General features: G+C 40.2%; 1 protein-coding gene across 7 annotated transcripts in view; it reads left to right on the plus strand.

Annotated features, from left to right (window-relative positions):
- RPAP2 (RNA polymerase II associated protein 2) overlaps nt 1–26,334 on the plus strand; it is a 63,519-nt gene that overhangs the window by 14,312 nt on the left and 22,873 nt on the right. For all 7 annotated transcript variants that reach the window (XM_072997938.2, XM_020807149.3, XM_078391756.1 and 4 more), the window contains 5 exons: nt 1,989–2,024; nt 4,477–5,407; nt 8,646–8,740; nt 9,711–9,791; nt 19,355–19,423. In XM_072997938.2, the coding sequence (XP_072854039.2) occupies nt 1,989–2,024; nt 4,477–5,407; nt 8,646–8,740; nt 9,711–9,791; nt 19,355–19,423 (1,212 nt within the window). The remainder of the gene's footprint in view (nt 1–1,988; nt 2,025–4,476; nt 5,408–8,645; nt 8,741–9,710; nt 9,792–19,354; nt 19,424–26,334) is intronic.

The following is a 26,334-nucleotide window of genomic DNA, read 5'->3' on the forward strand; positions in this document are numbered from 1 at the left end:
AAGACCTAACCTGAAAATATGCCCTTGTACAGCGATGGCAAACCTATGGCACGCATACCACAGCTGGCACACGGAGCCCTTTCTGCCAGCACGCGAGCTATAAGTCGCCAGATTGCTACTCCCCCCCCGCAGCCAAACCTGAGCAGGCGGCTGCAACCGCAGTGCTGGTGCCCGGACAGGCAGCGGGTCAGGATCTGGAGCAGATGGCGTTGGCGGTGGATCCGGAGTGGCGTCTCGAGGCACCTCCGTGCCTGGGATTCCCCCTTCCACCGCCACTTCTGGTTTCGCCGCCACCATTTCTAGGTAGCACACTGCCCCCTGTTTTTTTCCTGCCAGTTTGGGCACACAAGCCCAAAAAGGTTCACCACCACTGCCCTAGTATGATTTTTCAGGATGCTCATAATAAAAGCCAAACCCAAAAAATAAGCCCCAGTTAAATGAAACCCTGCCCTCCACCATTGTGCAACATTGTGCAGCAACCAGAAGAAGATGATATGGCTGTATTTGAATAAATGTAGATTGTTGTACATAAAAAAACCACCCCCTGAAAATAAGCCCTAATGCATGTTTTGGAGCAAAAATTAATATAAGACCTTATCTTATTTTCGGGGAAACATGGTAGTCATTCCTATTAGACCTATTGAATGAGTGGATCTTTTGAAGTCAGCATTTCTGTAACCCCTATTGATTCAATGTGTCTAGTTATGTTTAATAGTTGATTTTTAGCCCTAAATAACTGATTTAATCCTGAAATAATCCTGCTTGAGGAATGAAACCGTATATAATGATCCCTGAGAATAGACTGGGGTATGTCTTCTGTTCTATATGAGAAAATGGCAATAACTGTCCTCATCCACACATTGCAGTGATTAAAAGAATTATGCTCAATAGGTGCTGCCCGGTCCATTGTGAGATCATGTTATGTGTATGGAAAGTGGATCTTATGATCTGAACATTGCGTATCCAGAGCCACATTTACTTTTGACAAAGTTCCACAAACTTTAGAGAAGCTTCTCCTTGGCTTTCTTGATTAAGGGAGTGCTCGGCTTCCATGTGTGGAGTTGCATTGCTTAGCACAGCCACAATGGAAGTCCCTGAAAATGTGGCTTAAAGATTTTTCAGTGATTTTGCTTTTTTTTTTTTTTTTTTGGTGGGTGTGTGTGCTCCCTATTTTTATGATATTCCAAATCATCTCTGAAAATCTTTTTTTAAAAAAGTCTTCAGAATGCCACAGATATACCAGAGACAAGACGTTTCAGAAGCAGCTCCTGCGTAACATTATTGTATTGCCATTAGCAGACTGGAGGTGGTCATCAGGATGACTGCACAAATATTTGGTCTACATTGCAAGCTCAGTTGTAAGGATTTTTTCTGGTCAGTTTTCTCCTGGCCATTCATAGACCGTGCTGTCGTAAATGTGCTTACGTTGGTATGAGATGGATGTCTTGCTGAGTGAACATACATTAGACTGTGTTATATAATTCGCAGAATTATCTTAATGCAGGTTAGGCATATGAATATTATACACAGGAACATAAAGACATTGGCTGAGATCTAGTAATACTTCACATCTCAAGTCAGCCCATTTGAGTCAGTGGAGTTGACTGACCAAATCCTCAATGGTTCAGTGGGCCGACTCTGTTGTTGTTTAGTCGTGTCCAACTCTTTGTGACCCCATGGACCAGAGCACGCCAGGCCCTCTCCTGTCTTTTCTACTTCTCTAGAGTAGGGCCTACTCTAGATGTAGTTTACTACTGGACCCATTATTTCCCATTAGGAAGTCACTCATTCAGAGTTGCATAAGTCAGAGACGAGTTGGCGGCACATAAAAACAACAGCAGGGGTAGGATTTTTTGAGCTGTATTGGTTAATACTCTTTAAACCTTCAGATAGTGGTTATCTTGAATCAATACATAACTTAAGCCAATTCCTGAATTATCATTTACAATCTATTTTTTAATATATTGATTTTTATTTTTATTTTTAAGGCCACCAGACATTGAATTACTACAACAGGGGGCAAGGTACAGTAGAACTCTTATTTTGTTTGTTTGCTTGCTTTGTTTTGTTTATGCTTCCACAATCTGATTGAACAAAGTCTTTGATTTTTGGCTTTCTTCTGCCATATGACTACAGTTATTGTAGCCTCCACAAAGACCTGTTTGCTTTGATTGTTCGAGTGTGGCATCTTTTTTTTCCCTTTTCATTTTGTGATGATGAAAAGAGTGTTTGATCTGTATGATTTTCAGCTGCCCCTAATACTATAGTTTAATAGAACCTGCTGAAACATGAGGCAAATGCAGTGTTTGCTCTTGAGTCTGGTGCATCAGTTTTCATATATGGCTTCCTTTGTAAGTTGAATGGAACCAATTATATGTGCTGAAAGCTTGTTTACTTCTTCAGGTAAAACATTAAACAACTAGGTCTGCTGTTTTTGAATTTATATTGATACATAAAAGAAAAATTTGGCTGGATCTGCAATCTGTGGGGTTTGTTCTTTGTTCCCTCAATGGCTGTCTTTGCTTGCATCCCTGAGGGTCTTTTTTTTTTAACTTCATTTAAAACAGAACATAGCAATTCACAGTACTTGCTCTTCTAGTAATAATAGTGCAGCAGAAATGTGTAGTAGGGTACATTGTACTTTAAAACTTATCTTTAATCTTTCTTTCTTTAAAGTACAGTAGTAATTTAAGTCAGTGTTTCCTGGACTTTTGTCTTTCTATCAGTCTTGCTCAGTGCTAGGCTCACCATCTGAGGCTGCCTGCCATCTGGTCCACCCTCACCTGTGAGGCAGGGAATAACTGGAGAGAGAGAGAGACAGAAACTTTGCTGCAATGATGCCCCATTGATATGCACTTCCTCTGGCGCCCACTTTGCTACCTTTTTGGCACCAGGCAATAGCCATTTTATTTCTTCACCTTACTGGCCAAAATTGTCTTGCTTAGCATTGTAAGAGACCTTCGGGTAGTGTGGGCGGCATATAAGTTAAGTAAAATAAAATAAAATAAAATAAAATAAAATAAAATAAAATAAAATTAAATAAATGAATAAATAAATAAATAAATAAATAAATAAATAAACAAACAAACAAACAAACAAACAAACAAATAAATAAATAAATAAATAAATAAATAAATAAATTGCACTAAAGGAGGCCATTGAATCTATGGTAATTGAGTGAGTCATCTCTTTGGTAAGTTCCATTGATTCAAATGGGCCTACTCTGTGATTTACTAAGTTAAAGTGAGTCTCAGTTAGAGTAGGCCTATATGAATCAATGGAACTTACAGAGGAATTGACTCATCAAATCCCCATTGACTCAATGGACCTAGGTTTAGTGAGACTTGTTATGCTAAGCAACAGAACTTTCACCATTATTTTGTTAAGTGTCTACTGTTTTGTAGGGATTTCCACATCCTGCTCTGATTCCTTTTTTTTTTTTTTTTTTGCTTTTCAGTTTTCTTGATTACATTGTTATGACTTAGAACTACAAAAATGTTGCAGCATGGAATTATGTTTTCTCTACCTTTATATTTTTTTTATCCCCACCCTTGTTAACATTGGGCATGCTCAGTATTCTTTGGGATCTTGAGTTCAAACTCATTCAGAGGGGTTCTGACTGGTGAAAGAGAATGCACCTCTGCAAAATTTGGATTTCCCCCAAGCCTACTGAAATATTTTCTATAAAGTCATCTCTGCCTTCTGCAAAGCCATTCTGCGTTCGAACCTCAGAAAAAGAAAGATGGGTGTGTGTTTTATTTTTTATTTTATTTTATTTAAATGAAATCAGCTCTGGGAACATTTGAAGCATGTGCCATTTGAAAGATGGAACAAAAGAGGTATAAATAAAGTAAAACAATTAAATCCAATTTTGGAGAATTAAGACAGCTCCCTGGCTTAATAAAGTAGCAATTTGGCACTGTTGGGGTTAATGGGCAGAGTTTTAAAAAAGAAACTTGGGTTTTACTGGAGAAAGCAAGGAGGTATTGACATTCTGTTCTCCACGCAGGCTTATTAGGAGGAGAATGTGTGTCAGGATGAATGTCTGTCTCTCTTTCCTCTCTTGGAATCTGCTCCATTTTTGCAGCATCATCTCTGTTTTTCTCTATGTCCTGCTTTAGTTTTCAGAAAAAGAAAAGAGGTGTGTAAAATAATCAATATTAGGAAACAAGGGGAAGGAAGGCCCAAATGGTAGTTTGTGTATTCTTTGCTCCAAGTTTAGTCCCATCTTGCTTGAGAGAAGTATGAGAAGCTTGTTCGAGAGATTATTGTAAGCTTCCTTGAGCACTATCTAGCAGTGGAAGGAGGAGCAGAAATGTATTCAGTAGCAATAATAAATAAAGCAGATGTTTTACAAAATCTTGGTGCAGAGTTTGGAAAAGTTACTTATTTGACTGTGGCTCACAGGATCCCCCAGGCAACATAGGCAAGCTTTCGCCTTTGTGTTTCTGATTATCACCATCATTGTCTTCACAGGGGCCACTCTGGGAAGGAAGTCAAATTAGTCGATGAAGACATTAAACCTTTAGACATCGAAAATCCTGTCCCCGAAGCCACCCTAAGTGACTCTGGATCAGATAGTGAGGGCAGCAGTGATGCTGAGCAAGAATTTGTTTCATCCGTCCTGCAAGAGAAGCTGCCAAAGGTAGGAAAGGGTGTTTCACTGGCGTCCCAAAAGAGCAAACTGAAAAAAAGCCCTGCTGGGAAGGCCCGCCCCAAGCCTGTCGCGACGGAAGATGCAGTTAATGGGGCAGCAGAGCAGCTCAGCAGGTGCCATTTGGAGGCCCTAGAAAAGAACCCCACGGTTCCTGATAACCCTGAAGCCGAAAGAACTCACAGTTCTAGTCAGAGTCTAATTTCGAACACTGTACAGGCTTCAGAAGGCTCACAGCTGGTTTTCCTTGGGGTGAGTCACAAAGGGGCAGAACACCTGAAGAGGTTGCTTGCGAAATCCAGACACCCTGTCCAACATGAGTCAAGAGATCAGAGGGACCCTCTTGTGGCCAAAGGGAGTTTGTTGGAAGGTCTCAGGCAAACGTTTGCTGAATGGAGGACTGAAGAGACGTTGAGACTTCTCTATGGTTCCAGCTTCTCGAGTGCCCATGTATCCCAGCAGATCTCGCCCACCAGTTGTGAGAAAGAAGACCTTGATGAGGATGATTTGGACGGTGCTGAACTACTGAAGGCTGCTGCTTTTGAAGAGGACTCTTTCAACAGCTTCGACCCGTCTTCGCCTTTCAAGGGCTCCAGTACAACAGCCAAACCTTTACCGAGTTATGAAAAATTGAAAGAAGAGACATCACAGATGAAATTAAAGGTGAGGGAATTTTATCAAGGAAAGTTCACCTCAGCTGAAGAAGATTTGGCGGCCCAATCTGAAAAGGAACAGCTCCATGGCAGCACTGAAGTAAGTATCTTGACTACATCCTCCCTTTTCCTCAAAGGCCAACTTGGGTTCTAGTGTTTCTCTTGAAGTAATGGTGCTTAAAGTACTACGACTAGGTACATTGGGGCCATAACATGAGGCCTGATGTGTCCTTGACTTCTCCCAAAATGTTGAATTCAGATGAGCCACTAGAAGACTGTTTAGTATGAACTTTTATTTTATTTTATTTTCCATGTCACCTTCCTCCCAATTAAGGGATCCAGGGTGTCTCACAAATTATTAAAAAAAACAAAGTGAATAAAACCACAATAAATTATAATATTAAAAACAGTTAAAATATAAGTGTATTAAAACGAATACAGTAGTTTAAACTGTTAAAACCACCTTAAACACAGTAAAAAAAAACACAAAATAATAATCACATCCAACACACAAGATCAAAAACTGACTAAAAATCTGTTGAAAAAAAAAGATGGTCTTCACCTGTCCCCAGAAGGGCACGAAGGAGGGGGCTAATCTAGCCTCTTGGAAGAGGATATGCTTCTACCTGGGAGCAGCCACAGAGAAGGCCCTCTCTTCTGTGCCCACCACGCATCCTGTGAAGGTGGTGGGACCGAGAGAAAGCCCTCTCTTGAAGACTAGAGGAGCTGAGAAGGCAAATACAGTATGGGGACATACAGTCCTTCAGGTAGCCTGGACCCAAGCCGTGTAGGGCTTTACAGGTGATAACCAGCACTTTGAATGGGACCAGGAAACAGACCAGCAGCCAGAGAAGCTGCTGTGATAGGGGAATGATATGCTGCACATCACTGGCACCAATCAGAAGCTTGGCTGCAACATTTTGAACCTCAGTGAGATTTATTGTTGAGTTCTTAGGTGCAGAATTGCAGGCTAAGCTTACCTCCTGGGAATAAGCCTTGTTGAGTTGAATGGGACTGACACTGAAGTACACAGACACTAGCCTTCTCTTTCTAGTAAGGGAAGAAATGGCTGGGGGTGGGGGTGGGGGGAGATGCATTGCATTTCTGTGGCCTTAAGACATCCCAGAGAAGTGTGCTTGTGCTCTCTCTCCCTCTCTCTGGCTTCCTTCTCCAACGACATACTATCCCTCTCTGCTCTTTTCCCATGCCACCCCCGGTTCCCTGTCTTCTGACTCATCTTCCTCCCTGCCCATGGCTTCTCTCTCTCTCTCTCTCTCTTTCCCTATCTCTGTGTTCAGTGACACGTCTTCCTGTAGCAAGGCTGTCGTCTGCATCTATCCTCTTGCCCAGAAGTAAGCCCTATTCATTTCAGTGAGATTCAAATGATTAGTTTCCTGAAGTATTGGCAAGAGATTTGGGGAATTAATGTCAAATACTTCAATAAGCATGTGCAGCCCAGGTTTATGAAAGATTTCTGGTGTGAAACAGGTGTTCTTCCGGTCATTTGTCTTCTAAACCAGTGGTCCCCGACCTTGGCCTTCCAGATGTTCTTGGACTACAACTCCCAGAAACCTTCACCACCACCTCTGCTGGCCAGGATTTCTGGGAATTGAAGTCCAAGAACATCTGGAGGGCCAAAGTTGGGGACCTCTGTTCTAAACAACGTAACAGATTAACTTCAAGTTTTGAAAAGCAGGTGAGAAAGCATTTTACAGTGGTACCTCGACTTACAAACTTAACCTGTATTCGAATGGTGTTCGTAAGTCGAAATGCTCGTAAGTCGAAGCACCATTTCCCATTGAAATGCATGGGAATGGGATTAATTCGTTCCAGCATTTCAAAAAAATACCAAAAAATAAAAAATAAACAGAGCAAGTCCCACACTGGGACTGCAAAAAATTAATAATAATCCAAAAACAAAACAACACAGCACAGAAACATAACTCCCCCAATCCAAACCCACCCTCCAAAACCCACCCAGAACAGTTTTTAAAAAAGGAAAAAGCAGCACCTTACCAGTCCGAAGCCTCCCGGGCTTCCACCGCTGCTGTGACCGCCGGCAGCGGGAGGCTTGAGCCTGGTGGGGGTGCTTCGGCAGCTCGCCTCCCGGCTCGCCTCCCACTTGCTCCGCACCACCCTCCGTGGGCCGATGGCGGGAAATTCAAATCGCAGAGGGTGGCGAGGATGAGCAGGAGGTGAACCGGGAGGTGAGCAGCCGAAGAAACCCGGCCAGCTAAAGCCTCCCGGCACCGGGCGATCGCTGCCTCCACCAGAGCAACCAGGAGGCTCAAGCCTCCTGGCTCTGGGCTGCCCCCACTGCATCCCTTTCCCTAACCATTGGGGTGAAAGAGCTACAAAGACGCAGCCTCTTCGTCACCAACAGTTGATAAATTCAAATTTCCCGCCCTTTCCCCCTGCCTTTTTGTGTTTGTAAGTGGAAGCTCCGTTCACAAGTCGAAGCAACATTTTGCGGTCAGAGCGGTTCATAAGTCGAGATGTTTGTAGGTAGGGACATTTGTAAGTCGAGGTTCCACTGTATTTTCTTGAAGCTATGAGAGTCATTTGAAAAATAGTTGCAGAAATAGTAGCAAAGCAGTTCCATGAGGAGAGAGAACCTTTTTTTAAAAATAAAAAAAAATTAGAACATAGTGTCACCATTGTTGACACTTCTCCAAGTCTGTCACAGAGTAAACCCATATTATCTACACTGCCAGTTAGGGTCCTTGTTCAAGAATCAATTCAAAAGTTTTAACTATTTGTTTGCCCTCTTTCCTTCTATTACTAATGACTTATGAAATGCTTTATTGATTGGCTATCTAATGTTAAAGGTGCAACTCCTGTGCACCTCTGATTACAATTATAACTTAATGAGGCATGACTTTGTGCCTTTTGTAGTAGGACTATTATTTTTAGTTGCTGAACGGCAGGCACCCTGTGTTTTGTACTATAAGCAAGTAGCTGCCTATGATTTTTTTCCCCTGAAGTAACTAAAAAGCAAGCAAGAATTATGTTTTCACTGCCTAGTTTTTAAAAGTAATTTTCTAAGCCCTGGAGGATTCCACAGTTTGGGGGGGACATCCATGAAAAGAACACCTCTTTTGTGTGCACCACCTTAATAGATCTCAGTAGCAATTAATTGTAAGGTTGAGACTAATCTCAGATGGATATGGGTGAAGGTGATCTTTAGATAATTTTCCGCATTCAATCTGGTTCGTTATACGTATTTTGCATTTGCTTCTATGGCCCTACAAAATTTGCACCATCTCTAATGCCTTTTAATGACTTTGATAGTCCAGTAATGGCTGAATAATGGCTGTTTTGTATTTACCATTGTGTAGGATGATCAGCAGTGGATTCCTGTTTTGCCACTTGTCGATTCCAGTGCTCAACAGCAGATTCGGACACGGATAGTGCTTGAAAAACTGCAAAAGGTGTACGTATCCTTTTTGCTAATGCTAGCCCAGCATTTTCAAGCAAACCGGCCACCTAGATACAGCAGAATTACCCAACCAGAATTACTAGGAGTAGTATCTGTGATGAGTGGGGAGTTTTAGAAATTATCATTCAAAAAAGTAACTTTGCCATGCTCTGCCGTTGATTTAGAATTGTCATATCATTTTGGTGGAGCAGGCTAACATCACTGAGATGGGACAAGTCCACTGAGTCAAGTATTTTTTCAACTGGGCTAGCAACCACCAAGGATTTGATGGATGTGAAACGAACCCTAGACCTTGGAAGGAAACCCATTCCATTCACCAAATATTTTTCTTTTGAAAAGGCTTTTTCCCCTGCCCAAAAAGTCCCCTCATAGTCTAGTAGCCAACATTTCTCTCTCTTTTTTTAAAGATACAAAAAAGTGGGGGCATCTGAATTGGGAGGAACAATGTAACGTGGCCAGAGTCCCTGGAGCACACAAGAGTGGGGGGGGGAGCCCCTGTTGGACCCCACTTGGCCTAATGTTGCTTTAAGGGAAGAGGCTACATTATGAAGTACAGCTAAATGCTGCATGAAGCTCCCGGTAGTTGCACGCTCCCACCCACCCATTTGAAGGGTTGTGTTTTTTGTTTTTGTTTTTTCTTTGGGGGGGGGTTGCTCAATTTTGCTTTTTCTCAAAAATGGCTATTGGAGCCAATTTTGCCACATTTGGGGTTCTCTGTCATCCCTGGGCCCATCATGTAACCCCGAAGTGGTTTCGTGACTTCTTGAGAAATTGGTCGCTAGAGACCATGAGAGGGATTCTTCAAGGGAAAAAAAATGCATTTAAAAATATTTGGAAAGGCACAAGAGCAGGTGCAGTCCTCCAGGATCCAACTACGTTAGTCTCAGACTCTAGCAGTTACCCACCTCTGATGACCAATGAGGGGAATTCTTATTTCAGTAACCTCACTTTACTTTCTTTTCAGGTTGCCTGTTGTATTGGGCCCTCTTCGGATTCCTCTTGGTGATGTTTATAGTGAAATGAAAAACCTGGTTAAAACATTTAGGTAAGTTCAAGTGACTTTTAAGGACTTTGACTTAAATAATGCCAAGAGGAGGTGGCGCTAATGTGTGGCAAGCTGCAAAATGATCTCCTATGACTATGAGAACACAAGGGAAAGATGAGAATCCTGAAGTTGGAACAGAACTTGCAGGCCTTCTAACTTTGTAGAGGCAAAGTTTGAAAGTCGAGGTATTTAAAATTAAACTTGGGTTGTGTGTGTGTATTTTGCAAGCATTTTCTTTCTCCTTCCCTCTATTCAGCTCTAGCTGGAGTAAGTAGCTCTTATCATCATAACAACCTTGTTAGGTAGGCCCAGTTGAGAGATTGTCATGGTCCAAAGTTACCAGTATGGTCCATGGCCAAATCAGATTAGAACTTATGTCTCCCGAGTTCTAGTCCAACATTCTAACCACTTCAAGACATTGTCTCTAATATACAGAAGACTGCTTTGTAAAGCAGAATCAATTGTCTTACTCAGATGTTTCTTATTTTTGTTCCGTGTTTTAAATCAAGCTTTTAATCCTCCATCCAAAGGATTAGAGCTAGTCTTGCTTGTTGCATCAGGAGACAACAGTCTCATGCCTTTTGCTTACTTATGCACATTCCTTATTCATAAAAATACAAGAATACAAAAAAAAAAGAACAAGCACAACAAATTAGATATGGCAAAATAAGTGAGGCATGATAGCCTTTATGGCAGCAGTCCTGTGAATATTTAGCTGAGAGGAAGCCTCACTGAGCACGTTACCTCATCACTTCATGAAGTCATAAAGCTGCCTCTTGACCTGATCATTTTCATTCACTTCAGAAGTCAACAGTGTAGCTGTGCTGGTGTTCTCCTCAGCTTTGACTACCGCAAATGTAGAAATGACTAACTGTGGTAAGGATACAATGAGGCCATGAGAAATCTCCAGAAATTTAAGAGAGGGATAAAATTGCTAGGCAGCAAAAAGGAATGCCTAAATCACTATGGTACTCCTCATCACCATTTCTTTTAGAAGACCAGTAAAAAAAGCTGTCTCAAGAGACATTAATTATGCTTGCTAACAAAGAGGATTTAACTAGCAGTCCTCTTTTTAGCATGATAGACAATTTATGATAATAATATGATCTATACTATATTTAATAGTATATCATACATATGTTTTGTAGGAATATTTCATTAATATTTTGCTTTTCCTGCTGTACATAGTACTCCTTCAGCTTTTTTCAGATCTTTATAACGTGAAGTAAATTTTGTTGGGAAATATTCATAGCACTGCTGACATAAAGGGTGTTTTAGCTCGCTTATTTTGTTATATCTAATTTGTTAGAAGATCACCATGTAACTAGCCCATGCTTGCTCTGTGAACCTTTATGCCCAGCCCCAGTGGTGTTAACTGCTGTACCTACTACCTCTAGAGTAATTGCTCTTAAAGTACAGTCTAGGAAACCATACTTGTAAAATTGTATGAAGCGATATCACGTAAGAGTTGCAGTTCAGTTCACCTGGTTAACACCATGTTTGACATGGTCACCATGTCATTTTATTTCCCCAGAAAGAGGATTTCTCAGCCAAGGCGTTTTGCTCCAGATTTGGTCACCTCATTATCAGAGTCTGTGACAATGTTTTTAAAACCCGTATTCACAAATGTGTTCGTCAGTTCAGGCACGGTAGCTGTCTGTGGAAAAAGCAGACATATCCAGAGCATTTGTCAGGAAAAAGAAAAACCCTTAATGACTTTTATTAAATAGCTAAAAGTGTCACAAGCCAGAAAATAAAGCAACAATCAAAAGCAGTCAGATAGTTTAAGTATTTCCTTTATCTATGAATGTTTAGTGTAAAAAAAAAAAAAACAATGGGGAGAAAACAGCAAGGATAAAAGAGCATGTGGCTGTACTCCACAACAGCCCTTTTCAGCTTCATTGGTTTTTAAAGGAACACTTGCAGTTCATCCTCTTTTTTGCACCATTTCATTCAGTCACCACTGCTGGGAAATACACTAAAGAGTTCTCTGGAGACGTTTTAGAACAGTTATAGTTCTTCCTAAGCACAGTCCCTCAGTGCCTGTAAGCTTTTGTTACAAAAACTGAGATGTGAAATAATCTCCAGAGTCATCTGGAGCATTTTGTTGGAAGAGTGCAGTGTGTGTATATGTACATTTGCACCGTGGGGGAGGAGATGTTGACACAGAAATCCAGGCTAAACAATGAAGTTGTCTAGTGTGATTTTTGTTGCTGCTATTTAGTATTTTCTAAAAGCTTGACAATTACGGGCTCTGGATTTTTCTAATCAAGAGAAAAGGGGAGCACATTTTTGCTTATGGGAATGGGGCATAAATCTAGCTACACATCGTCTCAGCTCTTGGTGTGGCTGATCTTCAACTCACCATACGAATCTTACTTTTCTTTTTTTAAAATCAATTTTTATCACATAAAGACCATTTTTGTCTGCTGTGAAAATGTTTTTACTAATTATAAAAACTGTTCATTTGCAGAAACATTTCTTCATTCCTTTTGAACCATTTATTAGGTTGACTTAACATTTATATGTTTAACATTGCAAATCATGGCACAAACATCTTCAATATAAAGTTGTAGTTGTCGTTGTTGCTATGCAGTACAAAGTCACCTTTGACCCAAGACAATCCTATGAACGAGTGACTTCCAAAATGTCCTGTCACTAACAGCCCTGCTTAGCTTTGGCAATCCTGGGCAGTGGCTTCCTTATGAAGTCATTTCATCTCATATTTAGTCTTTCTGTTTTACTGTTGCCTTCAACTTTTCCTGGCATTATTGTATTTTGCAGCAAGTCTTGGCTTTTCATAACATGCCCATCTGCACATAGTAATTATGTACTAGTGTAGATGATTTTTGCTTTGGTCTCTAGCGACAGGTCCTCACATTTGAGGATCTTTTCTAGTTCCTTCCTTCATGCCCTTCGAAGTCTCAGTCTCCTCCTGATTTCTTGGTTGCAGTCTCTGTTTGGATTGAGGATTAGACCAAGGTATACAAAATCTTTAACAATTTAAATTTCTTCATTGCCAACCTTAAAATTGTGTGGTTCTTCTTGATTTTTCTCTTCTTTTTTCTCGTCATGATTTTTCTCTTCTTCCTGTTCAAATGCAGACCTGCTTTGACACTTTCTTCTTTCACTTTAATGATGTTTTTTCAGATCATTGCTGCTTTTTCCCAGTAAGGTGGTGTCATCTGCATATCTTGAATTATTGATTTTCTTCCACCAATTTTTACCCCTCCTTCTTCTAAATCTAGTCCAGCTTTCCATATGATATGTTCTGCATACAAATTGAACAGGAGATTAAATGCACTCTTGCCCACACCTTTGCCTATCGGAAACTGTTCTGTTTCTTTTATGTATTCTCCTAATCATAGTTTCTTGTTCAAAATACAGGTTACACATCAGAACAATCAAGTGTTGAGGCAAACACATTTCTTTTAGAACAATCCATAGCTTTTCATGGGCCATACAGTCAAAAGTTTAGCTGTAGCCTTTAAAGTGAAGACTTGTGGATTTTTTGGGTATATTCAGTAACCAATGTATGTTTGCAGCATGATTTCTATTGCCTCTTCCGTTTTGTAATTCAACTTGAACATCAGGCATTTCTACCCATAAAGGGTAAAAATATTTGCTGCTTGAGCCTCACTATGCTTGTATGCGAAATTAATAAAATAGTCCTATAGTTACTGTGCTCCATGACATCTCCTTTCTTTGAAATTAGAATGTGTATTGAATGTTTCCAGTCTGTGGGCCATTGTTTTATCTTCCGTATTTGTTGCCATATTATTATTATTAGGGTTTTGAATAGAGATGGGGATAGTCATATTCATAAATGAATACGAATGTCCCCATCCCAGGTGCACCTAATGAGGGTCTGGCCCTCAGATCCAGTGTGTCCACTCATGCGCCACCATGCTGCCAGCCTCCCATTCTTCTCACCAATCACAGAAGTAGCTTTGCTGTCTCACTGTTCTTCTGGCCTCTCCAGGCAGGGAGTGGGGAGGACAAATCTCTCTGCATGGCTGCTGAGTGGCCAGAAGAGCAGGGAGATGGCGGGACTACTTCTGTGATTGGTGAGAAGAGTGGGAGGCTGGCAGTGCAGTGGTTCATGAGTGGACAGGCTGGCTGCAAGGGTCAAATACGCATTAGGTTCATCTGGGATGGGGATATTAATATTTGCTTAGGAATATGAATATCCACATTTCTTTTGTTGTTTAGTCATTTAGTCATGTCCGACTCTTCGTGACCCCATGGACCAGAGCACGCCAGGCCCTCCTGTCTTCCACTGCCTCCCGGAGTTGGGTCAAATTCATGTTGGTCGCTTCGATGACACTGTCCAACCATCTCATCCTCTGTCGTCCTCTTCTCTTCCTGCCTTCACACTTTCCCAACATCAGCGTCTTTTCCAGGGAGTCTTCTCATGAGATGGCCAAAGTATTGGAGCCTCCACTTCAGGATCTGTCCTTCCAGTGAGCACTCAGGGTTTATTTCCTTTAGAATGGATAGGTTTGTTCTCCTTGCAGTCCACGGGACTCTCAAGAGCCTCCTCCAACACCACATTTCTAGTTTTTACATATCCAGCCTGGGTAGTTTGAAATAGCCCTGTTGGTATCTCTGCTACTTCTGGGCATTTATCTCTTCCGAGTGCTTACAGAAAAATATTCACTTCTCTTTCTAAAATTGAATGTTGTTCATTATAGAATTGTTCTTCTCGGGAATCTGACATCCTTTAATCTTTTCTGTATTCTTCCGTATATTGTTTCTTCCTTCTGTATTTTGTCTTGGTTAGGTAGTATGTTGGTCTTTGAGAACCCCTAATCTAGGTTTAAATATCCCTTTTATTTCTTGGGTCTTTGGAAGAGATTTCCTTTTTTTCCTGATTTGTTCTGTTTCTTTGCACCAACAGTTGTAATAGTTCTTTTTGTCTCTAGGTGATAGTCACAGGAAAGTTGTATTCAGGATTCTGACCCTATTCTTGACTTTCTTTACTTCTGCTACTTGCCTATCTATAACAAATTCAAGCATTTCTTTCATCATCCATCCAATTTTTTTCTTTTATTTTGACTACAGGAGTACTCTTTTTATAATATAATCACCATCATCATCTTCAAACTGCAGAGCTACAAGGGGCCCTATGGATCATCGTGACCAGCCCCTGTCAAGGAGGCACAGTGGGAAATTGAACTCCCAATCTCTGGCCCTGCAGCCAGATACTTAAACTACTGAGTTATCCAGTATTTTTCCCTAATAATGTCTCTGGTTTCAACCCAGTTTGCAGTGAATTTAGCAATGGAAAGCTTTAAATTCAACAAAACATTAAAGTCACCAAAAATGTTATTTTGATTATATTTATGCACTATGATTCTTTTAATGTACAGTATTATTTTTCAGCTTTACTCTAATTGTGCTTCTTCTTCTCTTTGTGAACATGGAGAAGAACTGGCAACTTCAACTTGTGTTAGTGTACAGTGGTGCCTCGCATAGCGAGGTTGATCCGTTCCGGATTAACCTTCGCTATAGCGAAACATCGCTGTGCGGAAATAAAAAAGCCATAGAAACGCATTGAACTTTGTTCAATGCGTTCCTATGGCTTGAAAACTCACCCCTGTGCGAGGTTCTGCCATAGCGCCGCCATTTTCGCGCCCTCGGTAAGCGAGGGCAGGGCGTGAAAATGCGGCGCGGACCTTCCGGCGGCCATTTTGGAACCGCTGATCAGCTGTTCTCCCCCGCTTCGTTATGCGATATTCGCTAAGCGAATTGCTTAGCGAATATCGCAAAGCGAAAAATCGCCATAGGGGCCATCACTGAGCGAATGCTCCAGCGATGGCCCAGAGCACCTCGTTAAGCTATTTCATCGCTCAGCGAGGCGCTCGTTAAGCGAGGCACCACTGTACTTGATATCCCTTAACATATATGACGATTTGATGTTAGCTTCCCCAAATGCTCTTCATGCTGTTCCTCACTGGATGAAAATTATCTGATATAATTATTAATTGTATCACGTGTTTTTGACATGAAGAAAGAAAAGACGGACTTTTAAAAAATATTAATAATATCAACAAAGTAATTAACAATACCACAGCTTCCTTCTGGTCTTGTTTTGGCAGAGAGAATACAACTTTTCTACCTACTACTTGCAATTACATAGCTTAATTGATTTCTTTATTGGCCATCTGATGATATCCATATGTAAGGTTATCTGTTCAGTTTGGTTTGCAATAAATAGATTATTGGCCTCAGAATTCTATGAGTCATTCTCCTGTTTCATTTCTGATTACTTGATGGAATTGTCCAACCAAATTTGGTTGTGCATTTGTGTTCCAACCATGTATGATTATCAGCACATCTTGTTTTGGTGTATGATCAGTTTCTTCCCGGACACCTTTCTATGCATAGTAATTAGGAATACAAGGAAGTATCCAGTTACAGATACTTCAGTATCTATAGTTGGAGCATAGACTTGAATGATAATTATATTGATAGGTTTTCCAAGATGCCTGAATTATATTTTTCAACCAGACCTTACATTACAATCCCTAACTGTCTGTGTTACAATTTGCCTTAATTATTAGAGTTATCCATTTCTTCTGATTTTGGCATTTCCAGAGCAAAACATTTGTAGCTGTCTGACTCTCCACTTTAGTTTGCTCACACCAAGTATTGCAATGTTCAAACATTGTGTTTCTTACTTCACAGTTTCTAGTTTACCTTAGTTCATAGTTCTTACACGTTTCACTTGTACGTTTTGTGCAACATCAGACTTTCCTTTTACTTTCTTTACATCAGCTACTAGATGTCCTTTCAGCTTTAATCAAGTTCCTTCATGAGTGACAGCACTGTTCATATTTTTCCTTTGCTCCTCTCCAGTAGCTGATTGAGTACCTTCTGGCCTGGGTGGGGGGGGGTCTCATCTTCCAGCACTAGCTCCTGTTTGATTTTAGATTGTCTCATCATAGAGATTTCAAGGTGAAAAATATTCAGAAATAGTTTACCAGTGCTTTCTTCTTGTGTAGTACTAATAACAGTTAGCTTGGGTGTTGCTGCCATTTTCTGTGAAAGATCCTTTGCCAGGGTCACATTCTGCTCAGTAGGTTATGCTTTTTTGTGTAAATGTGTCTCCAGTTTTAACTTAAAATACAAAACAAACCTATGTCCCTAGTATCAAAACTTTAAGAAACAGGGTTGAAATTTTGATTTCCAGACTTTATCAGTTTCTAAGCTATAGCTCCACAATTTCTTGTCGGTCTATCTGATTTGCATTGATCCAGGTGGCCACATAGCATAAAGGAGAGCACCATTGCCTGAAGCAACCATTGTTTGATAGCAGTGTGGACACATTCGGGAGCGATCCATGTGCAGCCAAATGCTTAGGTTTGGTTTTTGTTCGCTTTCATTTTGCAGCCGGAACACATTTTTTCACCTGCCATTGCACATACATAGGGGCTAATAAAATTGACTTTGAAAAAGAAGTTATAAACTATTTTCTACCCTGTTGAGTTGGATTCTGGCAAGGGAAAGACCGTGGTCCTTGGCAGTCGTGTTACCTGCAGACAAGGCATAGCACTGGTGAACCATTTCCCCACGAGACACATGCCTGACTATTTTCTGAAAGCTTTCCCACCCCCACCCCCTTCTGAGGCCTCAGTGTTGACACACAGCTTGTTCTTGAAAGTGACTGCCCTCTTCCTGCTCCATATTATTTAAGGCTTCACACCTGTAGGTTGCCAGCTTCAGTCTGAAACAGCTTCTTCAGGACCATTGCTTTGATGATAAGCGTGCTGTGGGACAAGAGTCGTGTAGCCAGAGGTTTCCGACCGTGCAGCCCTGACGGCTCCTCCAATCTATTTGACAGGAGTACCAGCGCATTGCCCCCTCTATGTTGTTCATGTAGTAGATTATTAGTGTCTTCTGGCTACCTCTGCTGTAAGTAGCATATTGATGGCAACAACTAGTGTTGAGACCTTGCCAATCAATACTGACATTGAATGAGAGTTAATTGACACAAATAACTGCATCTCTCGCTATGTGTACAAGAATGATGCCTTCTTGAGTTGTGATCAATAATGGCTCTTGTAGAGCACTGAAATAAAGCTGCTTTCCTCTGCGTTTGACAGAGTTCTCCCCAGTGATTTTGGACCTGTCTCTTCCAATGCGTCCCATCAAGGCAGATTAACTGCGAGGTTACAATATGAATTTGCCTGTCAGGACGATTCTGTCAGGCATTGCCTGCTAAGTGTTTACCACTGTCATCAGTACCAAGTCTAGACCTTCAGCCTTTGTTTTGTCTCTTATTCACTAAACCAGAAAATTTAATAGTTTAGCAAGTACTGAGTTCATTGGCTGTAAAGGTTCCATGGCAATCCATCCTGTCCGATACAAACTTTGGCTGGGCTTTAAATGGCTTTTTATCCCTGATCACTGATCTTATCTCATTGATCATAGATGACTAAAGAATCTCTCAGGCCAGTTGGGAAACCCATGTCCACAGCGAGTCCATGGTCTGGAAGTTCTCATCCTCTTCTGCATGTGAAATCTTTCCCTTTACATCCACAAACTATTATTTTAAGACACCCTTTTATTTGAAAGACCCACACCAAGCTGCAAATGCTATTGAGTTTAAAAATCCTCCCTCCCTCCCTTGTACATGCAGTATTACAGCCTTAATGAATGTTATATGAATTGACTGGTGTCATAATTCAGGTCAGAAACAGGAGACCAGGATTTCTTCAGTATTGATATATACTGAGAGGTAATGCTAAAATTCTCTTCATTTACCTCATAATCTGAATAGAGACTCAACTGTTTCCAAATAGTTAAATGCCATACAAGCAGGTTACTCTTGAAATATTTTTTAAACTGATTAGAAAATTGTTACAGAAAGATGGAGAAATAGTTGATAGTTGAAATTACAAGGAAACATAACAGCAGTTCTCTTTGTTTTGATGAAATATTCTGCCACCTCTTTTGCTACAACTAAACCAGTGTGGATCTTAGATTGTAACTACGAATTTCAAATACTTTAGTTGGAAGCTTATGCCATTATGATCACTTAATACTCCCATGCCTTCACACATAAAGACAAGTTTGCAGAGTGGAATTTTTTTTAAAATTATGCTATATTTAATCCAGTATTATGTATGGAATTTGGTATCACTATGTATATTGAGGTGTTTCTGTGTGAGAGACAAAGAGTGGTGGATGTTATTTTATGGTCACAGGTTTTCTTCATGCTCCACAAGGTGGGTGGGGATCGGGACCACACCCACCAGAAAGGCCACTGTTATCAACCCATTAGAATGGGTAGAGAAGGACTGCAGAAGTGGGATTTTCAATCACCTCCCCCGTCCTTTGTCCATCTAAGAAGCCTATTCAGATCAGGGGGAAGTAAAACCAGGTGGAGGATATATTAGGGGTCTCCTACCAACTCCCCTCAGACTGAACAAGCTACTTGGATGAGTAGTAAAACATTAAAAAGTTAGACTTATGCAAAGCCCATTCATCCCCTCTGCTGTTACAACTTCAGAAGTCCTAAAACTATTAATACTGGGCTTGTTCTTTGTGTTTTGCAGGCTAACGAATACAAATATTATTCACAAAACTCCAGTATGGACTTTAATTGCTATTGTGTTGCTGTCTGTGTAAGTACTTTGACAGAATTCTTAATGTTTCACTAAACTACTTTATATTATACTAAATATCCTGCAATATTCCTTGTTATACTTTGTGAGATTTTGGGGACTGTAATCCCAGATATCTGAAGAGTACAGCCTGCTAGAGAACATGCCCTGAGGCCATAAGAGCAAGAGAGAGAGAGAGAGAGAGAGAGAGAGAGAGAGAGAGTAAAGAAGAACAACATATTCAATACCCAAGATGTTTAAAATGCCTAGTTTTGGAAAGGGGTTAGGATGGTCTATATTTGCATGGTGGGACATAATCTTCTATTTAAATCTTTCTCAGCATTTGGGGAGCTTTTTTTTTCTCCTTCTCTATTTCTCGAAACAGAGCAACTTTTAAAATTTATTCTGTGAAAGTGTTGACGTACTCTTTTGCGAAGACAGCATTGCTGCAGGGCTGTAATTGGTTTCAGCTCCACTTTTTCACCAAGGTCTATCTAAGCTCATTTTGTTTACATGTTTGTGTCTCTTTAATCATGCATTTGCTTGTCTGATGTAGACACACATTTTGATTGGTTATGTAAGTGTTTTCTTGCACTTCAATTCCAAAATGAGAATGTCTAGACACTGATGAGCGCTCTCCAGAGTTCTCCACCTTAATCCATACCTGTAAGAGAAAGAGGTAGTTTGGTACTCTGTTTTGGTTCGTATCATTATTTTCCTTTTTGCTGCTTATATTCTACCCCAGCCTTGGGTAACCCAGATATTCTTGGACTGCAGTTCCCAGAAACTCCAGACCGCACAACTGGTGGTGAAGGCTTCTGGGAGTTTTACTTCAAGAACATCTGGGTTACCAAGGCTGGGAACTACTGTAATCTAGACTATTCCTTGGCTTTTAAATGAGATTGGGCAATAAAGCTCTAATGAGGCCTGGCTTTAATAAACAATTACTTTAAAAAAAAAAATCAGCGTACCTCCCTGGTATATGTATATGTAAGAAGGTCTCCTAAGCTGAATTTCTAGGTTGGTTCTCTTAATCTCTTGCCTGTCATTAATTTCACCTTTCTCTCCCAATACCACATAGAGCATTTCATTTTTGGACTACAGTTCCCCAAATCCCCAAGCCAATATGGTTAACAGCCATCGTAACTAGGAGATTCTAGGTGTTGTAGTCAAAAAAGGCAACTTTTCTAAACTCTGCAGGTGCTAAAAGTATAGTTTTATGTCCTCATCCTCACCCCCAGACACAACACAGGCAATGGAGGATGAGCAAATGTCTGACATACGTCGTACCTGGGGGCCAACGACTACGCTGGCAAGGCCATGGCTGCTGGTATGATTTTCTTCCCAGTTACGAGGTTGTAGAAAGAGTAGGGATCTCTTGCAAAGCCTCCTGACTGAAAGGAGGAAGAGGACAGTATACCATCATTGCAAGACTAGTTTTTTAGGAACCCTGCCCTTAAAGTTAATCAGAGGCAAAAGATTTTGCAGCCTCAGGTCAGAATGATGCCAATGTTCCCAACAAAAGTAGAGCCATGGAATCATATCCTGTAGGTGTTGACTCACTCTTGAGCAGTTGATTCAGTGGGTCTACACTGGCTGGGACTAGCCATAGGATTTAGGCCTTGCATTTTGGTATTTTGTTTTTCTTCCCATTGTGCTCCCCCACCCCCACCCAAATCACTGGTGACTTTTAAAAATGTGTCACGGTTTGCCTTTTAGTAGAGTTGAAGCCATCAAGCAATCTTTGTACGGCTTTCAGCTTGAATTACAAGATGGCAAAAAAATCTCATTTCAGAGGCCTTTTACTGCTGCACGGCTGCTTCTCCTTCTTTTGGGCTTGCTGGGTCATTGGAGTCTGTAGGTGGAGAATGTGCTTACCAGTCATTCACAGATCAGGCCGTGTTGTAGGCTAACCTCATAGCATCCCTAGAACTGCACTTACTTTGATCTTGCTTCAGTCTGACACATTGTTCTGCTTTGGTTGTCCCAAGGAAGGCTATACTGGTAGGCATTAGAGCAGGCTTCAATGAGCCTTACATCAGTGTCACCCTAGCCAGATACTGCTCAAATGATTCATTAAATCAGAACACAGAAAGTAACTTTACTTGAATGCCTGGGTATAAATTTTTTATCAACTGTAAGAACAAATCTTTTGTCTCTCTCTCCTTTTTTTAACGATACACTTTTCTGGTTGAATTCCTAATGTGTGAAACAGATCTTATGAATTTTTCAAGTGGTGTCTTTGCGTTTAATAAAAGGGTGCCTGTTTTGTTCACAAGTGAATATGTGTCTCAGCAATGAGCTATAAATGCTTCTAAACCTAAATGCTTTAACTTGCCGAACTCCTGATTCTTTCCTTCCACCCCTGCCACTGAACTTTAGCACCAAACTTCTTGGGATGAAACTGCATGGCCAAATTGGTGACTTAGAAAAAGCATGCTGCTGCCTCTTTCCTCCCCATGCAGATGATGCTGCATTAATAAGAGAACAACCAGTGTCATACAACCAGTGTCATACAATGGGGGTCAGCTAAGAAGACCTGAATTTAAATACCGGCTTCCTGGTGTGAATCTTTCAGCCCACTTGGGTCAGTCACTTTCTCTTACAGTACCCTGCTTTGCAGAGTTGTTTTGAGAATAAGCAGAAAATCTCTCTTTCTCATTGTTGCCAGATGGATATCTGCAGCATGTGAAGAGGACCTCATATGATTGCATGGGCTGTCTAAGAGAATGCAGGGATGTCAGTCCCACAGGGCCTTCCAGGTTAACACCAAAAACCTTAATGCTAGACCTAACAGCAAACTGGCCAGCAATGTGATCCTTTTAATAACATGTGGAACAGGTTCCAGTATTTCCTGTGGTCCATTGTTGTCAGCACTAATCAAACCTGCCCAGGTCCAGAATGTGGGAAGGCTTCTTTTTTGAACTGTAGAGAATATAGAATCCCTAAATCATTGGCCATACAGATTGGGAGCAGTTCTTAATAACATAGTCTTCAAAGTAACATGTTCACACCCCGAAATCTTTACAGCCATAGGTTTGTGTGAGTCTGTGGGTTGTACATTTACCTGTGTTTGCATGTGTATGTTTGATCAGATGTCTCCACACAGTCCTAATCATATCTGACTTGTTAGCTCAGTGCCGCCTGTGAATTTGGGTGTTTTAGAATAGTCCTTTAGTACCATGTAAGATACAGGCAACCTCTTCAGCCTTCTGGTTAATTCCAGTTACTTCTTTGCTAAGAGTTAGCAGTTTTCCTTGTATATTACACTTCTGATTTCCCGTTGCAGAATTAAAATATTCATATAATAATTTTTAAAAAAACAGCAAATAAAACTTTTCTCTACAGAGATCTTGACTCATGATCAAATGAAATAGCTGAATAGAGATACCAGTATGTTATTGGGAAGACTGGTCTGGGGATTGCCAAAGGGTTGCTGGGTATGTGGCGGTTGTTAGTGAATACCCCTGATACGGTCTAATGGAAAGCTTTCAAGATAATTTCCAGAAACGTCTGCTTTCATTTTATTTATCTGATCAGGCTAGTTGCAGTGAACTGTGGTCAGTTTCCTCCGTGAAGCTAGTGCAACAGTTTCCACCACCACCACCACCCCCGCTCTTAAAAGCTTTAGAGACTTTCCAAACGTTCTGGGAGCAAGCAGGGGGAAGCATTGGGACTTTGGAGTGAAACTCAAAATGCCCACAATGGCTGCAGAAAAGCCATTGCCAGACATGTGCACTTTAGGAAGACGTGTCATGTGGAGAGGAGGCTCTAGAGGTTTGTTTAGTGAGTGGTCGCAATGTGGATGCAGAACCATCTGTATGCAAGGGGCTTCCGTAGAGCGGCAAGCTAAAATGCACACCTATTGTGCTGGAAAACAGGAACAGCTTCAGGAAAACCTGGCAAGTGCTTTGGATAGAGCCTCTGGTGTCTGTAGCCATGCATTAATCAACTTTTATCTCTTGTAGTCAAGCTTTTAAAGAACATTGATTTCAACCTTGAAGAGACTTCGAAAAACAGGATATCTCCATGAATGAGTGTTTGTAGGTAGACAGGTGGCATTGATATGTTTTGCTAATTACACCTTGCCTGATTATTAAACTTGCATCTGAAGGCATGTTCTTCAATAGGCAAAATAAGGAAGAACATTTATTATTATTTACTCTTGTAGGAGGATCTCTGTTCTTTGTATCCCAGGTATAGCGGTAAGAGGATAGCAAGTGGCCAAACTACTGTACAAAAGGCAAACGTTAAGGCCTTCACAAATTCTAAAGGCGAAGGCCTTGCTGTTAAAGCATATTCCTCATTTTAAAGCATATTCCTCATTTTAAGATGTAAAAAACAGACTAAAAGAAAAACTAGATGTTTGTTTTATCATTAATGAATGAAAATAGCAGCGTTGATGAGTGGTAATGACTGCATGGTGTGGTTTTTTTTAAATTTAGAATTGTTAACATATCGGTAGGGTCCTTGTCTTACATGATTTTGCATGTCTACCCAAAGGCAAGGGTTCACTTGGGCTTATTCCCAAGATAAGTGAGTATAAGACTTTTTAATTTTAACTTTTTGATTTGCAGTTTTTGGACACAGCAACATTCTACTTCCCTCTTCTTTTTGCACACCTATGAGGAATACGTTCTACTGAAGGCTGTGTAGGACTTCTGCATTAACTGCAGTTACTGTTTAATTTTAAGAGGATGCTCTTTTTCCAAGAGTTGGAACTGGTGCAGTGAGCAAAGAGACCCCTCCTTTGTATGTCCCTTCCTTAGATCATAACTTAAGGGCAGAGAATCTCCATAGGCCAGATGGAACCTACAGGATGCCCCTGCCTGGCTTGCCAGCTTCTCCACAAGCCTCAAGTTAAGAGACCACCCTCTCTCGTGCCTTTGTATTTTCTAGGGTTTGTTTTGTAGAAGCCGCTTTTAGTAGTTTATGAAAGTTCTTGTCATCCTCCTCCTATGGAATTCTGTTTGAAAATATACATGCTATATCATCATCATACGCCATCAAGTCAGTTATGACTTATGGAAACCCTTTTCAGGATTTTCTTGCTATTCAGAAGTATTCGCGAAGGCTTTCACGGCAGGGTTGTGGGTTTTTCGGGCTCTTTGGCTGTGTTTTGAAGGTTGTTCTTCCTAACGTTTTGCCAGTCTCTGTGCCTGGCATCTTCAGAGGACAGCACTCTGTGCTCTGGTGTAGTTTGCTTGAGAGTTGAGTATTTATGGCTGTGAGATAGGCTTTTGTCCTTTTCAGGAGATGGGTGATTAGTGTGCATTTTGTTTCCCTTCTCTTCTTTGCTATTTGTAAGTCCTCGTTGGACAGCCACTTTGCTTTCTTGCAATTCCGTTTCTTTGGGATGGTTTTTGTTGCTGCCTCCTGTACAATGTTACGAGCCTCCATCCATAGTTCTTCAGGCACTCTGTCCACCAAATCTAGTTCCTTTAATCTGTTATTTGCTTCCACTGTGTATTCAAAAATGATTTGGTTTATATTATACCTGACTAGCCCAGTTATTTTTACTACTTTCTTCAATTTAAGCTTTAATTTTGCTATAAGAAGCTGATGATCAGAGCCACAATCAGTTCCACGTCATGTTTTTGCTGACTGTATAGAGCTTGTCCATCTTTGGCTGCAGAGAACGTAATCAATCTGATTTCGGTATTGCCCATCTAAATAGTTCCAAAGAAAAGCCATAGTGAGATTATTGAGTTTGTTTTGGGCTTTTACCAACAGGATTTAGACATAAACATTTGGCACTGAAAATGCTTTGGGTTTATCCTTGGAAAAAAAAACTTGTTTGAAACATCATAGGTAAAAACAAAACAAAAATAAAAGAACAAATTTTAAAAAGGCAAAAACAGGATGACGCCTTAAAGATGAACTATTATATTTTAATGTGAGCTTTCGTGGACAAGGCCACTTCCTCAGAAACACTATCACAAGGATTATAATATACCATTCATTGTGTAATTAGAAGCAGCTTTTGGACCTGTATCTTCTTTGTATTAATATCTAATCTCAATATAGTCTGTGCAAACATCTGTAATCTTGAAGCGCTATCCATCTGTTTAATGAGAAGAATGACTAACTGCAGTCTCTTCATTCAAAGCCACATTTCCCCAAAATTTTTCTTTTCTTTTTTCTTTTTGAAAAAACATAAAAAGCAAAAAGGTATGTTCCATTTCTTACTTTTTCATTCCAGCACATAACATATCCTGCCTATCACTTATAATATTTCTAGGTGGTTTGTAAATAATTTTTTGCAACCTCTGAAAATACTCAGTTTACTTAACAAGGTGATGTTCTAGTCATTTACAAAGGAAGTCTCATTTTTCCCCTCAGTTTATTGTTATAGCAAATGTTGCTGCAACAAATGGATTTAACATCTGATTCATTAAACAATCCTTTTTATATAAGCAATCACAGGATGCAAATAATAATAATAATAATAATAATAATAATAATAATAATAATAATAATAATAATAATAATAATAATAATAATAATAATAATAATAATAATAATAATATATTTTTAAAAAATTATAAATACATTTTCAAACAGGACCAAAATACATAAAGTGTATCTCCATGCTCACAGCATTTATCTAAGAATGTTTCCAGCATATCTCCAGCATTTTTCCAATAATTTTAAAATAAAAGTGTTAATTTATAAGGTGTTTAAAAGATACTATTGAAAGAGCATTTTACAAAAATTTCCTTACAAATTCATTGAAATGAATTTTGAATTGACATTTTTTGAAATCTGCTTCCATTTCAAAACTTACACTCAATTACAATTTGTTCTCCCATTTTGTCATATAGCTTGAAGGCATAATCATATCTAATTGTTCTTATGTGCTTTCAAGTCGGAACCGACTTATAGTAACCCTAATAGGGCTTTGAAGGTAAGCGAGATATGGTTTAAGGAAT

Source organism: Pogona vitticeps, chromosome 4 (assembly GCF_051106095.1).
Source record: "Pogona vitticeps strain Pit_001003342236 chromosome 4, PviZW2.1, whole genome shotgun sequence".
Taxonomy (NCBI): Eukaryota; Metazoa; Chordata; class Lepidosauria; order Squamata; family Agamidae; genus Pogona; species Pogona vitticeps.